The 15,046-nt window shown below is 38.9% G+C and overlaps 1 protein-coding gene across 3 annotated transcripts in view; it reads left to right on the top strand.

Moving 5' to 3' along the window:
- Window positions 1–15,046, top strand: part of SETD3 (SET domain containing 3, actin N3(tau)-histidine methyltransferase) — a 61,339-nt gene that overhangs the window by 28,318 nt on the left and 17,975 nt on the right. For all 3 annotated transcript variants that reach the window (XM_061463963.1, XM_061463962.1, XM_061463961.1), the window contains 2 exons: window positions 114–186; window positions 613–869. In XM_061463963.1, coding sequence (XP_061319947.1) covers window positions 114–186; window positions 613–869 — 330 coding nt within the window. The remainder of the gene's footprint in view (window positions 1–113; window positions 187–612; window positions 870–15,046) is intronic.

Raw genomic sequence — 15,046 nt, 5'->3', positions numbered from 1 at the left:
AGGGGGGGAGGGGGAACAACCAAACTTTAGTTAAAGATGATGGTAGATTTGAGACACTAGGGCGTATCATTAGAAATTCTAACTGACCCTCTGCTTTTTTTGCTTTTCTGTAGGCTGAAGAGTTGTTTCTGTGGGTTCCTAGAAAACTGTTGATGACAGTTGAGTCAGCTAAAAATTCAGTATTAGGTAAGAACTTAAAAAAGTCCCTAAGCAAGAAGTTGATCTGTATGGGATCATTCAGTAGGAGAAATTCATTTTTAGCTGATCTCCTTTATTACAGGACTTGCTTATCATGCCAGCTGTAAGGTTTAGAATACCTAGAAGCTTGAAGTGTCAGTGAAAAGAATTTAATTTTCCCTTTGTTTCTGCCTGAGTGCACTAGTATATGTGACATTTATTGTGTCAAATAACTTGCAGCATAATGCAATATGGGTAGCTAAATATTTTAGAAACCTGAAAAAGCTGTGGGTTTTTTGTTGTTGTTTTGTTGTCTGTTTGTTGTTTTTTCCTTAATCCTTGCATGTTATCTCATCATGTTCATTTAAAGTAAATCTACAGTGCTAGTTTCCATAGGCAATTAACTTAGTGCATCATCTTTCTGGGTTAATTCAGGATCCCTGTATTCTCAAGACCGAATTCTTCAAGCCATGGGCAATATAACATTGGCATTCCATCTTCTTTGTGAGCGAGCCAACCCCAACTCTTTCTGGCTGCCCTACATCCAGACACTTCCCAGTGAATATGACACTCCTCTCTATTTTGAAGAAGATGAAGTGCAGTATCTTCAGTCAACTCAGGCCATACATGATGTTTTTAGCCAATATAAAAATACAGCTCGACAGTATGCGTATTTCTACAGAGTTATCCAGGTAAGCATCTTAAATGTAATATACAGTATCTGTTGTTTTCATGATGATGACTGAGGAAGGTGTGAAAACAGTGATGCTAAATAATAGAGCAAGTGTATTGCTTTTAAAGGTTTGAATCATTAAAGCAATTTCCTGCTGTTTTCTGAACTGCTGTTAAAATTTCACAGATCAGTAGGCTTATGAATATGTAAGAATGTATTTAGTTGGTTGAGAGGGGTGATTACTGCCTTTTGTTTGGCTTTGGGTGAGGCTTCATCTGGAATATTGTACAATCGTGGGCCCAGCAGTACAAGAGACATGTTGACAAACTGGAATGAGATCAGAGGAGGGCTATTAAGATGTCATTTGCTTCAGCCCTTTATCCATACAAGGAGAGACTAAGGGAGCTGGATTTGTTTATTTTGAGGAAAATGATAAGGGATGATCCAATTGTTGTTTTCAACTTCCTACTAATAGCCAGTCTCCAGAAGTTTGCCTGTGGGAAGTCAGGTTAGGTGACCTGCAGACAGCTACAACCTATGCCTCTATGACTTGTCGTAAAATGCATAGTCCACAGTAAACGAAGTAAAACTGTAATTATTATTGACATAGAATAAAACCATTACATATGTTGTATTTCCAGCGACCATGGATTAACTCTTATTTTCTATTCTGTTTAACATAATTATTTTGGTTGCTTTCGAATAAAAACAGAAGCCCATCTGGTAACTGTTTGAGTGTGGGGAGGCTTGAGATGGGTGAACTTTTCGTCATGTTCTGAATAAATGAGTTAAATTTAGTTTCTCAGAACTGTTACTCTGATGTCTAGAGATAATGGATGTTGTAAGTGAATGGTGATGTAGTGTTGTCAAGGTAGTGCTTAATGTCCAAGCATCTAAAGCTTTTTGTGTCACAACCTGTGTAAAATGTGTATGACTCTACTTGAATTTCCACAGTTGTGTGATCTACACGCACTTTTTTTTTTGGCCTTAGGAGACATCAGAAGACAAAACAATTCTATTCCCTTTAATGTTATCAGAGTTCCAAAGCTTTGCTATTACCTGTTTTAAGTCCACAAAATTTAAGTTATTTTGCATAGCTATTTGGTGTTTGAAGAAGTTAATATATTTCAGATACAGTGTCAATTTATCAAGTATAAGGAGTGGTGGGATACATTGTGAAAACCAAAGTTACGAAAATAGTGGGTGAAAACCACAAAAGATGCACTTCATTTTGAGGCAGGGACTATGGTGCAAACAATGGGTTTGATATTGGGAAGGAATAAAATTCTTCCTTCCAGGTGTCACAATTCAGGAAACGATGGTTTAGCTAATCTCTTTTCTTGCCATGTATTACTCTAGTTTGCCAGTCCACACTTGACCTTTTCACTTAATTTCTCGACGTATAATGTCTCAGCAAACAGGACTCCTAAATTTTTTATTGTTTTCAAAGAGTTATTAGCAGAGTATTGTGTAACATTATCCAGTTCATCCAACTGCCATTCATGCTCTTGCATATACTTGATCAGACAGCTAAGCTATCACTATGACTAGTTCCATCATTTTCATTGACTAATCCTGCACTAGTAATATTATGTGAGAGGTTATGTGGTCACAACATTAGTTAAAAAAAAAATAAAAAAAAATACAATTTTACAGAGAAATGGGATCTGGAATAAAGCTCTGAGTTTTGGCTGCCATGTGTCCAGTGTTTCAGAACCACTTCTCAGTGATGGCTTAATATATGAAGACTGATATCAAAGTGATGCAAACACAGCTGAAGAATGTATATAAAATGCAGTGGTGTAACATGAGTTGAAGCACGAGATACCTGTTATATGAAAAGCAGCTTAAATGTTTGACAAAACATTTTTGTTATGAAAGTAACAGTTTGATATAACAAATAACAAATCTGTATTTGTTACAACAAATACGAAATCTCAAATCTGCTATGCAAGTAAGTGGTTTCATGTGGCATGTACTCACTGTTTCTCCTGTTGTCTCTCGAACTCAGTCAAAGATCATTTGTACAGCACTTAAGCTAATGGGGTCCAAGTAATGCCTCACTAAAAATTAAGTTATATTCTGCATCGAAGTCCACACAAAGAAAATAATGTACATGAAATTACTTTAGGAGCAGACTTTCTTTAGAACCCTGGTGATAGTGATCTGTTCTGCTTGGTAACAAGCTTTTAATACTCTGCATTATATTTTTTGCATTTACAGTTCTATGGAAGCTGATATGGCAGCTCATAGAAGAAAACTTCTCAGTCTGGTATTGTTGAGACTGATTCAGTTCAGTTTGATCTGCAGCAGTGGGAAACCTTTGTGGAAATAGTGTTCAAATAAATGACTACATTCTCTTTGAGCATATTAGTATACTCAAGAAAGTGATTAGTACTGTACTGTTGCCTTTTATATAAACTGTTAAAATACAGGTTCTGGTCACATATGGTCAGAAATCAAGACCATATTTTTTTTTGTTCTCCTGACAAATTCTTTTTATTACTTGTTTTGTGTTCTTCTACAATACGGCTGTTGTTTCATGTTGAACATGAGCATGAAGGTGGATAGAGTAGGAGTAATATGCTTTTATTTACTTGTTCTTTGGAGAATGGGTGGTAATAAATATTAGGCAAATTGTAGGTTTGTTCTGGTTGTTTGGTGCCATGCACTGCCACATAACCACAATTTCATCTGAATGTTTCTTTAGTACTATTCAGTAAATGTCATATTAGGAAGATAGATAATTTCAGCTGTCTCCAGGAGTGCCAAGTGAATGTGCTGGGTACCTATTATTAATGCATTTGATGAAAACTCTGGGAAAAGTTTTTTAAAAACATTTTAATTTCTATTTCTGCTCTCAAAAATACGAACATCTAATTTATAAATAGTGGAGGAAAAAAAAAAAGGGGGGGGGGGAAAAGCGTCTTCCCTAAAACAAAGTACCATTTTCCATTGCTCAGAAAAGCATAAATGATTTTTGGTATCATCTTGCATGCACTTATTATGTGAACAAAGTTGACCCACAAAATACTAAGGGTAATTCATGAGCATGTAGAAAAGGGAAGGAGAGGTGGTAAGAGAAAAATTCATCATATAAATGGAAAAAAAGCAAAGCAAAACCACTTTACTATGAAAGGCAGTATCCTCTGTAAACTTTATGAAAGTGAATGTTAGTTTTTGTGTACCATAATTTCATTTGCTACTACTGCTGCTTTAGCGTAAGTGTTCTAATGAAATCTGTCCTGTGTGAGCTGGATTTTGATACTGCTTCAGGTATGCAGACTAATATTTTTTTTTAAATTTGCAAATCTGCTTTTTGTAACAAAAATCTTACGTAGTACATAAATCTTCAATATATTTACTTTCTTAGTAGCTATAAATCTTCTAGATATTTATTTTCTTGATAGCTATTCTACTGCAGAAAGTAAAACTAGTAGCATCGTGACATAAAACTTGTTTTGATATTTGGAGGCAGTGAAAAAGGTAATATTTTGTGCAGGCAAAATATTTTAATTCCTTTACAGTATTTTTAGTCTGCAAAATGTTTCTAGTGGCTGGGGGAACAAGTATTTTCTTCAAATGCTTCATTTTCCTTCCATACAGGATTGCCAGACTGTTAATAAAATAATTTGGCTTGTGATAGGTGTGCAGTTTTAAACATTGTTTGACAAGCGCTGGTCGGTTGAATTTCCCTGGCTTCTCTGTAAGGCTGGTTTTCTCATAATGCTGCTGTGCTAATTCTTTCTCCAAGTGCTTAGTCTGGATACAGATGAAGAATTGGCAGTTTTATGAATTTCACAGCTGTTGCAATCTAAACCCTAGTCTGGTTTGAGAAGCAGAAACAGGTGGGATATTCAGTAGACAAAAATAAACCCGTGAGTATGTTAGCCAGGTTCTACAACCCTCACTGACACCTTTCTAAACATATGTGATTTGAAACTAAAAAATAGTTAGAAGTTCTTACAGATGGACTTTAAAGGCATATATGGCCTCTGCATTGCTACCAAAGTACAGTGAATGGTCAAGAGTACTTTGATTGCAGCAGATGCGTAGTTTGCAAAGTGTTCCGAAGCTTGTTCCAAAGCGAAATTTGTAAACTGCAGGGTTATCTCTTCCCCTGGAAGGTGTGTGTGTGTGACTTCTTTTAGCATTTGTGGGTCCTGCATGTCTACTGAAGGGTGAAGAAACACCAAATACTTAATATTTGGTTGTTTTTTTTTGTACACTGACATGTGGTAAAATAGGCACAAGAGGGAGCCATATAGTTTACAGACATTCGCAGTAAGATTACATTCCTAAAGAAAATACAGGGAAGTTTGAACCTTTTTTAAAATAATATGCAGTGGTCTTCATGTTTGACTTTCAGTTGTATCTGCATGCCTATTTGTAGTCTATTACAGAGAAGTTTTTGTAAATCAAAACAAAGACATAAAGACAAGGAGTGCTCTTAGACAATGTGGAAGTGCCCAAACTCTATTCACATTTTTGATACTTTGGGTCTGAAGCAGTGTTTTATCTTTTCCCCAGGTGTAGTAAAGGCTGTTATAATCTGTGTTATTAAATGACAATTTTATGATAGTTTTAGTTAACTTTTAAAATCCTTGAAAATAGTAAGTCTGAAACCAGCAGAGCCCATCAGCTAGCCATAGCTTTTGCCATGGTAGCCAGTATCCAGTGGAATTCTGTGTGTAAGTAGTGTCTTTATGTAGCTGCCTCTCATGCACTGGAAGAAGGATCAGTTTGCAGGACTGTCCAGGATGGCAATTTGACATTGCTTTAGACAGTGCTTTCAGCCTGTAGTCTCTAGACCACTGTGGGACTGCAGATTTTTCTGAAGGGCACCAGCAAGCTAGCCATCTGTAAAAACAAACAAAAAAAAACCCAATGAAAACAATATAGGTGACTCTGTAGTGGGTATCTGCTATAGGCTGCCTCATCAGGAGGAAGGAAAGAGTGGATGAAGCCTTCTGCATACAGCTAGAAATAGCCTCATGTTTGCAGGCCCTGGTCCTCATGGATGGACTTCAACCATCCCAGTATCTGTTAAAGAGAAAACACAGCAGGGTATAAGCAATCCAGGGGCTTCGTGGAAAGCACTTCTTGCATCTTGCTGACCCAAGCAATAGAGAAGCCAATGAGGAGAGTGGCTAGTCACATTCATGGACCTCATACTTGCAAACAAGGAAAGTTTTGTTGGGGATCTTAAAGTCAAAGACAGCTCAGCTGCAGTAACCACGAGATGGTGGGGTTCAGGAGCGTGAAAGGAAGAAGCAGAGCAAAAAGCAAGATCACAGTGCTGAACTTCAGGAGAGCAGTATTGGTGTCTTTGTGGAGCTGCTTGGAAAAGTAACATGGGATAAGGCTCTGGAGGAAAGAGGGACCCAAGAAAGAAAACCCAGTTAATATTGAAGGACTGTGTCCTTCATATTCAAGAGCAGTGAATCCATGAGCAGGAAGTCAGGCAAAAATACCAGACCTGCATGGATTAACAAGGAGCTCCTGGCAAAACTTAAGATACCAAAAGGAAGCATACAGAGGGTGGAAGCACGGACAGGCAACATGGGAGGAATATGGAAATATTGTCCAACTATCCAGGGATGAGATTAGGAAAGCAAAAGCTCAGCAGGAATTAAACCTGGCAAGGATTGTGAAAGGCAGCCAAAATGGCTTCAGTAAGTACATGGGTGACAGAAAGGATGTCTATGGGAAATATGAGCCTTCTGTTGAATAGGGCAAGGGACCTGATGACACAGAATATGGGGAGAAAGCTGAGGTACCGAATGGCACCTTTGTCTCAATCTTTACTGGCAAGAGCAGCCTTCAGGAGTCCCAGTTCCTGGACACCAGGAAATAGGGCTGGAGCAAGGAAAATATACCCTTAGTGGAAGAGGATTGGGTCAGGGAATGCTTAAGCAAACCAGACATAAGGCAAGTCCATGGGCCCTGATGGAATGCACCCACAAGTGCTGGGAGAGCTGTCTGATGTTATTGTGAGGTGACTCATATGCCTGAGGGATGGGATGCCAACCCGAGGGACTTGGACAAGCTTGAGGAGTGGGCCCATGTGGACCTCCTGAGATTCAACAAGGCCAAGTGCCAAGGTCCTGCACCTGGGTCACTCAATCCCTAGGATCAAGACAGGTTGGGGGATGAAGGTATTGAGAGCAGCCCTTTGGAGGACTTGGTGGTACTGATGAATGAAATGCTGTACGTGAGCTGCCAGTGTGAGCTCACAGCCCAGAAAGCCAGTCCTGGGCTGCATCAAAAGAAGCATGGCCAGCAGCTCAAGGGAGGTGATTCTGCCCCTCCACTACACTCTGGTGAGACCCCACCTGGATTACAGCGTCCAGCTCTCAGCACAGGAAAGACATGGACCTGTTGGAGCAGGTCCAGAGATGGGCCACAAAGATGATCAGAGGGCTGGAGCAACTCTGCTATGAAAACAGGCTGAGAGAGTTGGGGTTGTTCAGCATGGAGAAAAGAAGGCTATGAAGAGACCTTATTGTGGCCTCTCAGTACTTAAAGGAGGCTTACAAGAAAGATGGGGACAAACTTTTTAGCAGGGCTTGTTGCAATACAAGGAGTAATGGTTTTAAATTAAAAGGGTAGATTTAGATAGATAAAGAAATATTTTTATGATGAGGGTGGTGAGACATTGAAACAGGTTGCCCATCCCTGGAAACATTCATGGTCAGGTGGGACAGGGCTCTGAGCAACGTGATGTAGTTGAGTATGCCCATACTTGCTGCCAGGGGGGCTGGATTAGCTTAGCTTTAAATGTCCCTTCCAACCCAAACCGTTCTATGAATCTGACACTTGGTGATCTTTGAGTGATCATGGTGACTGGGAGGGATGCCTGAGGACTGGAGGAGAGCAAATGCCACCCCTGTCTTCAGGAAGAAGGACCCAGGGGGCTACAAGCCCATCATCCTCATTCAGCCCCTTGGGAGGTGCCATCCAGGGACCTTGACAGGCTGGATAAATGGGCTGAGAGTTGAAGAAGTTCAGCAAGAAGTAGAAAGTCCTGCACTTGAGGAGGAAGAGTGTTGCAAGCAGGTCGAGGAAGGTGATCCTTCCCCTCTGCTCAGCACTGGTGAGGCCACACTCAGAGCACTGTGTCCAGTGCTGGGCTCCCCAGTACACAAGACAGGCCAGTAAGAATTTTAGAACTAAAACAAATGGAGAAAGCATAGACACCTGTTTATGTAACATTTTAGCAAGGAAATTGGGTTTTCTTTGACTCAGTTTTATGTTTCCTTGCTAAATTAATGAGCAAATACTTGCAAATGCTTTCTTTGCCTTCTGTTAAGCTACTGTTACTCAAGAAAGCAGAAGCTGCCCCATGAATCACACTTTTTTTAAATAGAATCTTATTTGGTAGAAGTCATTAATACTTTCAGATACTATCTGTCATCTGGTTTGTATCCAGTATTCCATAGGAGCACTCATACCGGTTTTCTGACTACTGCATACTGACATCTGGACAGCGCTTCTGAAAGTGTTATTGTAGACCCATTGTGAATACAGTCCTTGCAGGAATCTATCCAGAGATGTTTTGATCTGTTTGTGTGCACTATTGGACAGAGAACTTCATTTCCTGGAGGCTGTAATCCCTTTTGATCAGATACTAAATTTGATTTATTATTCATATAAAATTTGACTAATTGATTTAGTGTGAATGAAATTCTAAAATCCAGTTATTAGCTGTTGGGCACTGGAATATCATTTTAGCTAGGACATTTTTAGCACATGAAGTTCTAGATCTCAAAATAATGTTATAGCATCTTTAAAATCTGGTATCACATTTGACTTGTCAATATTGGGTATATTAGGTGAGATTTCACGTCTCTAGCTTAATTTTGACACCAGTTTTTGAAGTTGTGATGATACTTTCAATATGACTTATGCTGCTCTTTCGTTATTTTTCTGTTCTGTTTCTAATCTATCCTATTCCAATAAGCATATGATTTTCCAGGTCAGCGTGAAGTACAGCGTCTGGTGTCTCTCTGTACTTGGCTTTAAGATACCACCATTTAACTTCCATGTGCTAAATAACGTTGGAGTTGAATGCAGAGAACTATACTGCCTTTTAAAACACTCTAAGATATTCAAATGTTTGGAAGCTGTTTATTATTTTTAAGTTGACCTAATAGAGAATATTTTAATGCTTCTAAGGAGTTCAACCAATACGCAATCAAAAGCAAATGTATTTGGAAGCAGATTACAGTTTTGATCATGTATCAGGTAGGTCCTTGGGGTTCTCACTTCCCCCACACACACTTGATTTATACTTAATTGGCATGCCAGTCAAATAGCCTTTTCCAGAAGTTATGTCAGTGGCACTCTAAAAAACAGGATAGATGTCACAGTTGTAATCCCTATAAAATCTTTCCCTTTTGTTCCCTTGTCTACTATACATGTCACCTTAAGGAGGGATTTAAAATTCCATTGATTGGGCAGTTACAAAGGTGTAATAGTGTTGCTATTTGATTTGCTTTGTCTGAATTTCAACACCTGAGTTGTTCTGCTTGATCAATAATGAATCAATAGGCGGTTAATAATGGAACATATTTATGCTTTTCTGTGTTCTTCCTCTCTGTGCAGGCCAAAATATTGTATTAATCTGTTTTGCTGGCAGCAAACTCAAGATTGACTGTATGCTTGTACCACTTAGTGTTAGTGTAAGGTGGTTTAGATTTTGCAAACATGTGCCAAATTTCTAATTTTTATGTCGGTTCTGATGTATCCCACCCCCAGCTATGACTACAGTATTGGCAGGTCCTTGGGCTTCATTGGGCCATTCCTGTGGCTGCCCCTTTCCATTGCAGAAGCAGCTACAGGCTTCGCCGGGTTGCGTCTGGCCATCTCAGACAAATGAAGAGCTCAAGTTCTTGTGTGAGTAGGAGGTCTGCTGCCTTCTTCCCCTGTTCCTTCCTTGCCTTCCACAGGAACACATTGACAGCTCTGGGCTTTCAGCCAGCCGGACACAGGAGGAGGTGTTCGGCTGTTCGGGCAGCATTTGCTCCACAAACAGCTGTTCCCTATCTCCTCCAAGGAAAAGGTGGCAGGCCATATGGAGGTATCCTGTGGTCCAGATTCAGCCGATGGGCGCCAGTTGGACCATGCTGGCCTATATCAGAATACAGGCATGTCCTACTTGATGTCTTCTATTTCTTACAGTCAAAATGTTTTAAAGTTGGAGGACAGATGGATAAAACATGTCTTTCTTTCTGGATATAGATGTTATCTTTATTCGGACATTTCATTGTTAAGATCTCCTAGTCAGTAGGTTTTAATTTATTTTATATATTGAGTGGTTAGGATTCTGTTATACCAGCATAAATGCCCTCTTTCCTCTGGAGTAGCAGAGATGCACTTCAAAACGTATATGCCAGTGCTAAACAAAATCTTTTTCTGCACAGTTTAAACTCCATTTGGGAGGAATAATATGTTCTGTTGTTAGTATTATGGGCTTTTAAAGCATTTTTTTTTGGAAGATGGAGTTCTCTACCACTCTCCTGGTTGAGAATGCAGATAAGCATCTGTTTTTACAGGCAATAGAGTGGAGAGGGGGTTTTGTTTGCTCATCTGTTGGTTGCTTTTATTTTTATTTTTTAACTGAGTTGCACTCTCTGGGGCAGTTGAGTTTATCCCCAGAGATGCTGTCTGTGTCTTTTGTGGAAGTGAGTGCCTCAGCAGACATCAGGAGATCATCACACATTTACAAGTATACTTTCTCATATAAAGTTTGTACTTACTGTGCAGATTTAATATTCTTCCTGATATAACGGTAGTTACAAATGTTCCATAAATTTAAAATATGATAACAGGCTGATGTTTCTTAGAATGGAATACTCCAAGGATGTATTCTTTAAGCACTGCAAAATTATACAGGGGACTTGTCTTTGTTAAAATTAGTAATTTAACTAAATTACAAAGTGGATTATCCTCTTCAGTCAGACCCAATGCTAATACTCCACACAGTAGGAGATTGATATGTTGCTAAGTTTATTTTCTTCTACTATGGTTTGAATGCGAGTTGAAGAGTAAGTGGTAAGTTTTTAGGATGTGTGGGTACTATAGTCTTAGTACATCTGGTTCCAGAGCTTACTATGCCCCCGTGTGCCATGCTGGTTGTGCAGCGCCATACCTTGGTTTTAAGATGATCATGATCCAAGCTTCCACCTCAGTGGCTTCTGATGTGATCTGTAACCTTGAGTAGTTGATTCACAGGTAACAAGATTTTGGCCATACTACATAATATTAATGCTTGTTAGCAAACTCTTTGGATGTGGACTGGTTGTGAATAGGAAATGTTGTCCCTATCCTTTTAAAGCAGCTCACTTCAGGCTTTCCATCGCAGCATTTTATTTGTGATTTAATGAACTAGTAGTAGAATTGTGGGATGAATTTGTGCATGAACATAGTGCACGTGTTGCACTGAACAAAATGAACAGCTTAAACCTTGTACCTCAGGAGGAGACTAAAGGCTAAGTGACATCTTATGGTATACAGGCATAGACCTTTGTGAGGAAGCCTTTTTCTGTAGCTGTCTTAGTGTACCTTACTGTATCTTACTGTGCGAATGAAGCATTGCAGACTGAACCTATGAGTCTAAGGCTCAACATGAATATTAAAGTCATATTTTATTAGGAGATTTGCCATGCAAGAAAATGGACGTAGTGTGTCTTTCTGTTAACATGACTGGGGACAGGAGGGAGGGTGGTATAATGATGACAGAACATGTCCAGTCTTAGGCCAGATTGCCCTCCCACTTCATCCCATCACCCCCTTGTGGAGCTACATTCAGAGCTAAGTGATTTTGTGAAAGGATAGGAAAAGGTATAGACAAATTTGTGTCATATCTGAGTACCTTCTTTTCTGGGAAAATATAGTATTTTAGAATTTTGTATGTTAGGAAGTTTCTGTAATGGTGTGAGCAAGAAATACATGTTAAGAAGTCCATCACTGTCGTGCCTCTGTTTGGTAAAGGAAATGCCACAGGATTGTAGGCAGGGTACTCATTTGCAGCTGGTTCAAAATGACTGTGTACTCTATCATCCAAATGGTAACGTCCACTTTGCATGTAAAGTGGGTTTTCAGTCCTTCAGACTCCCAAGTTAGTAGTTGATGACATGGCTTGAGTTGTCTGTTATGCCACTGCTGTCGCATTAACTAAAAACAATTTTTGCAGGTAGATGGTACAGAAAAAGGGACTGTGCAGTTAAATTCCACTGCCCCAGGAGGAGTCATTCCACTCTGCTTCTGCTACATGAATCCCCTAATAGCCTGGAATAGTACTTTCTTGTGTATATTGGCAGAAAGTAAATAAAAATTGTTGACATAAAGAAAGCAAGAATGTTATTTAGATTTAATAAGTTTCAATCCTGTGGCACCTTTTTAATTGTAAGATTTGTTCTATTAGGTTTTGCAAAGTAGGATGATCTTTCTTCCCTTAGAAAAGTCATATAACAGCACAAGTTTGTGGACCTAATTCTTAGCGCTTCATGAATTAGGCTGTTTGAAAATTCCAAAGCGTTCTTCTGTAGTTATAATCTGTTATTACAAAGTAAAATAATCTTGCCTTTTTTTCCTGTGAGTGAACTGACTTTACCTCATTAGCTTATGCATCTTATATCCAATGAATAAAGTGAATTCTTGTATCCTGATAGATCACTAGGATCCTCCACTCTAAATTCTTTATTTTACTTAGCTTTAGGGCAGTTAAAGCCTCAGCAGCTCCACAGAGAGGCGTTTCTCTTCAAGGCTGCTGCTTCAAAGGATTTCCAAAGCAGGGAAAGGGACAGTAACCAGCAAATGCTGACAGATCTTCCTGCTTCTGGCCCTGAAAGTGTGTGTGTTGTGTGTGTTTGTTTTTTTGTACACCTACACATTGGCCTGAAACCAAGTAACATCCAGCAAGGCTCATAACAAAATCTCCCAATGTTAATGAGTATGCTGGAAAGAGGGGAGAATCCACATAGAAGGGGAGGAAAAAGTTGTTTGGTCAAAAAGAACAAACCCTTAGGCTTGAAGTTCAAAGGAATAAAAGTTAATAAGGTATAAGCTTAAACTGGTTTTGGCTTTCACTGGCTTTAACCCCCATACCCTTAGTGTTTTGGGGACTGGAAGGGGAATGGACTGATGACTTCAGTGTAATCTCAGCACTTGGTTTGATGCTTTCCTGAGTTAGAAATGGAGCTGTCACTACTTCAGTGGTACACAAGAGGGAGGTTTTTGGGAATATTGAAATCTGATTTAGTAATACCGATATAGAGATTGCCTTGGACTTGTGAGTACTTGAGATATGCTTCACAGAAATCCAACAGGCTTTTGTCTAGAAACTCAGGAAACCAACAAAACCAAGGATTTTATTGTTGGCATTTTTAGTTATGTATTGCAGTGGAATAGTAGATGGCTCTGATGGTCAGCTTCTCTCAGCTGAGATAGCATCTTTAAACCTAATTTCTTTTCTTACCCAGAGTATACAAGGGCTAATGGCACAATGGAATATACTGGCCAAAATGACTCCACACCAAAATACATCAGTTCTTTTCAAGGCATGTGGTAGCCCAGATATGAACACAAATTTAACACTGTGTAATCCTGTACACTAATTTTAACTTTTACTCAAGACATTGCATTGCATGTTACAGTAATAGGACTTGTGCTTTGCATCACTTGGTAAATGAGCAAATATTATTTAATTTTAGTGGAAATTCCTCATCAAATTAGGAGCTCTGATAAATGAGCTTTTGCATTTTGTGACTGAATGAGGTTACTGCCTCTAATAGTCTGGCCACTCTTTTACAGAAGGTTAATGCCCTCACAAGCTGAATTGCAGAAGTAAAGGTTATGATGGTTTCTCAGCTGGAAAGTCACCCACCCTTTCCACACTGAAACCTTGATGCTATCCAAAGAAAATCAAGCACTTTTCAGAAGTGGAGGAGTCCTCTAGCATCTACTTTATAAGACTTGAGAATCATTAGCTTGTGATGTCCATCCAAAGATGTGATGGGGAGAGATTATTAGCCCAAAGGCCCCTATGGGGCATCAGGAGTTGTGCTTTCTTGTGAGACATTAAATGTGAGATACAAACTCCTGGATATTACTGCTTCCCAGAAAAATGTCTGAAAGTGTCTTTTCCTTGTTTTCTTCCCTCCCCCTGGCTCCCACTCCCCCCTTTTTCTCTGGTTGCCATACTGAGTAACTGGCTTCTAGTCTGATAGTGTTTTAGGTGACTAGAATAACAGTCTGTCTCTTTCCGCAGTGGCTGCAGACAATCTGGCAGCAATCACTGTTACTTTTTAATATTTCTGGTTATTTTGAGATATCCTCCAAATGTCTCAAAGAAGGCTTGGAACGTTGAAAGGGAAGAAGCATTTTTTATTTTTATTTTTTTTTTTAGGAAAAGCAGCATCAGGAGGAAAATGAAATTCAGCGTGCCACTATTTGTTTTTGCAGTGGTCGTCACCCTGATTGCCAGCTCTGACAATATTTTCACAGAAAGGGTAACGAAATAGATGGTATTTGTTCTTTATAATAACTCTTTCAATAGAATGTCAGGACCTGCATCTAAATGAATATATTCACATTTTCATGTTCCCATTTCTTATTTAAAGCTTCCCCTCCCAACTTTTTGAAACTACTTCATAAAGACTTGGTAAGTTAAAATTAGGGTTCATGCAGTGGAGAATGTCACATTTCAAAGCTAATCTGTAGAGACCTAGCTGTGTGAACCTATAAAAGCTAGATCTGATTTTTTCTATGTATTAAGTGTTTGTTTAGTTTAAATATGTCTGTATCTTTTTTGATCAACCCAAGCAATTTGCATGCTGTGCAGCAGTCATCTTCTATACTTTATTAAATATCTGTCAATTATAAATATCAAGGTTTTACATTAATGTCAAGATAGTACATCAAAAATTCATGGAATATGTGACTTTTTTCAAGGGTATTTAATACTTAATGCATTTGTGTCATTTTTCTTTCTAGATTTATTGACAGGTTTTATTAAGTGTTTGTTAGGGAGATTTCATTTTTACCAAGGGACTATAAAGAGAAGCTGCATGCTAAGTCAATTTTTTAATCAGAATATTGTTCTTTTTTGTGTGTCTTCAGATTGTTGTAATCTGTAGGGCTTTTAAAATTACATAGTAAAATATTGCAAGTCAGAAATCTAACATGGTCAAA

This window comes from Pezoporus flaviventris, unplaced genomic scaffold (assembly GCF_033815535.1).
Source record: "Pezoporus flaviventris isolate CSIRO_AGI_PZ_B2104156 unplaced genomic scaffold, CSIRO_AGI_Pfla_v1 ptg000036l, whole genome shotgun sequence".
Classification (NCBI taxonomy): Eukaryota; Metazoa; Chordata; class Aves; order Psittaciformes; family Psittacidae; genus Pezoporus; species Pezoporus flaviventris.
This window is presented reverse-complemented; position numbering and strand designations above follow the sequence as displayed.